This window comes from Saprolegnia parasitica (assembly GCF_000151545.1).
Source record: "Saprolegnia parasitica CBS 223.65 unplaced genomic scaffold supercont2.1250, whole genome shotgun sequence".
Taxonomy (NCBI): domain Eukaryota; phylum Oomycota; class Saprolegniomycetes; order Saprolegniales; family Saprolegniaceae; genus Saprolegnia; species Saprolegnia parasitica.
In genome coordinates, this window is record NW_012157644.1 from 1 (window position 1) to 2,200 (window position 2,200).

Consider the following 2,200-nt stretch of genomic DNA (forward strand, 5'->3'; position numbering starts at 1 on the left):
ACATGTGAGCGGTGTCTTAGGGCGCCAGCTCTTCGTCGAAAAGCAACGGCACGCGGCCTGCCTCGTCTTCGGTGCTGCTCTCGGTATCAAGAAAGGTCGGCGTCGCGCCGACGCGCAGCTTGCACGCGACGAGGACCGACGCCGCGTAGAGCACCAGCGAGAGCACGAACGGGACCGCTTGCTCGCTCTCGCTCTTGGTCGAGAGCGTCGCGTAGAGCGTCGAGTACGCCAGCGGCCCGAGCGCGGTGGCAAACGCCCGCACGCCGTAGACGGCGCCTTGGACGTGGCCTTGGTCCTGGGCGCTGACGTGGATCGACTTGAGCGACGAGATGGCCGCGAAGCCAATGTCGCCGAGGCCCGAGAGCACGGCGCAGACAAAGATCCACGCCGCGTCGTGGGTGAGGAGCGAGACGAGGTACAGGGCCGCCATGCCGGTATACGCAATCAACGAGAGGACGAGGATGCCTTTCTCGCGCAGGACCGAGAGGAGCGGCTGGAGGAGCACGCCTTGGGCCACCATCGAGCTCACGCCCACGAGCAGCATAAAGGTCGCGATGCCATTCTTGTCGAACCCGAGCACATTCTATCAAGATGTATCAAGTGGAAAGGAAGCATTTCGGGGAGACATGTACGTTGAAGTAGAAGGTGCGGTAGCTCATCAAGCCCGACGAGACAAAGGTCGAGAGCGCGATGATGACGGAGAGACCGCGAAAGAGGGGCGTCTGGAGAAGGATGCCCATCGCGACAAACGGGTTGAGCGACGCTGTCGTTGACGCGTGCTTGGCCACGCGCTTGGGCAGCGTCTCGGAGATGCACACGAGACTCCAGAGCAGCCGAAGGACGTAGAACCCGCACGAAGTGACCAGAATTTGGTACTAGACACGTCTGGTTTTGGCGCGAGAGGAGGCGGGCGACGTACTGTCGAGAGGTGCTGCGTCAAGGCGATCGCGAGCGAGTACGAGAGCGACCCGACAGCGAAGAGGGCACCGAACGCTAGGACAACACAACATCAAAGGTCGGGTCGACCAGAAACACACTACCGGTCGCTCGGTTCTGCGGCGCAATGACATCGGCGACGCACGCGGCAAAGACCGAGCCCGACCTAAGGCCACCTGAGCACGAAACGTAGCGAGAGAGCAAGGTACAGGTAGGCGTTGTAGACAAATTTGGTGATGAAGTAGATGAGAATGTCTTGGTTGTAGTCGTTGAAAAGCAAGACGGTGAATGGGTAGACCACATGCAGCACTTGGGCCAGCACGATGAACGGCTACATGAATACACGTGCACAGGCAACGCACAAGGATGGGCTACCTTGCGGCCGTAAATGTCGGAGCTTTGGCCCACGAGCGGCGCGAGGAGGAAGCTCACGATGGACCCCGCCGACGACGTCGCGCTCGACCAGAGGTTGGCCTGGCGCGAGCCCGCAATGCACACCTACAAGCAGCGTCGGCTAGGCTTCATAGGCGTCATCTACGCTGGCGGTGTGGTTGCGGACACAGTCAATGGGCACGCCGTGGTTGGCCTTGCGGGCAAAGTACTATAGGTAGACGCACGAGCCTGAGGTTCGCCCACGGCGCTGGGCGTACCTCGGTCGTCGTGATGGGCAGCACGGGCACGAGGAGCCCGTACGAGAGCGACTCGATGCAGGCGAGCATCGCCAGCGGGTAGATGGCCACGAGGCAGGCCACGGCGGACGCCAGCTTGGGCATTTTTGTATCTTTGCCGCCTGTCTAGAAATTTTATTCGGATGGCATGCGACACCATAGTAAATCCAAGGTATTTTAATCGATCGTGAATGGATTGATGGGGCACGGGGTGCGAACTCGAGGTGCGCGAACTTGCACTTGATCAAGGCTTCGGCTACGATCTTCCCGCCGAAGCTGTCACCTTGGAGCCTCCAAGGTGACAGCTTCAGTGCGAGTGCGTGTGCTAGATATATAGATATGACGAGATAGATATGACGTATGCAAACTAGACTACTTGTACAAGTATATACCATTGCAAGACTCGAAGCGCGAGCTAGTGACCATGGCTAGCGACTGCAGCTGCGTGATATAGACACAAGACTGCTCAGTCACGTTGCGGAGAGAAGGAAGAAAATGACTTGTATTGACAAAGTAGATATTGACGATGCACGAGACGACGATGAGAGATGCTTAGGCCCAGCCGCCGCCACCGCCGTTGTTGGTGTTGGTGTTGA

The 2,200-nt window shown here is 58.9% G+C and overlaps 1 protein-coding gene across 1 annotated transcript; it reads right to left on the bottom strand.

Annotated features, from left to right (window-relative positions):
• Nucleotides 1–16: 16 nt before the first annotated feature.
• Nucleotides 17–1,709, bottom strand: SPRG_18494 (hypothetical protein; the record flags this gene model as incomplete). The annotated part of the gene is made up of 8 exons (XM_012357939.1): nucleotides 17–583; nucleotides 633–875; nucleotides 920–993; nucleotides 1,041–1,102; nucleotides 1,146–1,267; nucleotides 1,312–1,434; nucleotides 1,475–1,537; nucleotides 1,587–1,709. 8 exons carry the CDS (start codon nucleotides 1,707–1,709, stop codon nucleotides 17–19), a joined length of 1,377 nt encoding a protein of 458 aa, XP_012213329.1.
• Nucleotides 1,710–2,200: the final 491 nt, after the last annotated feature.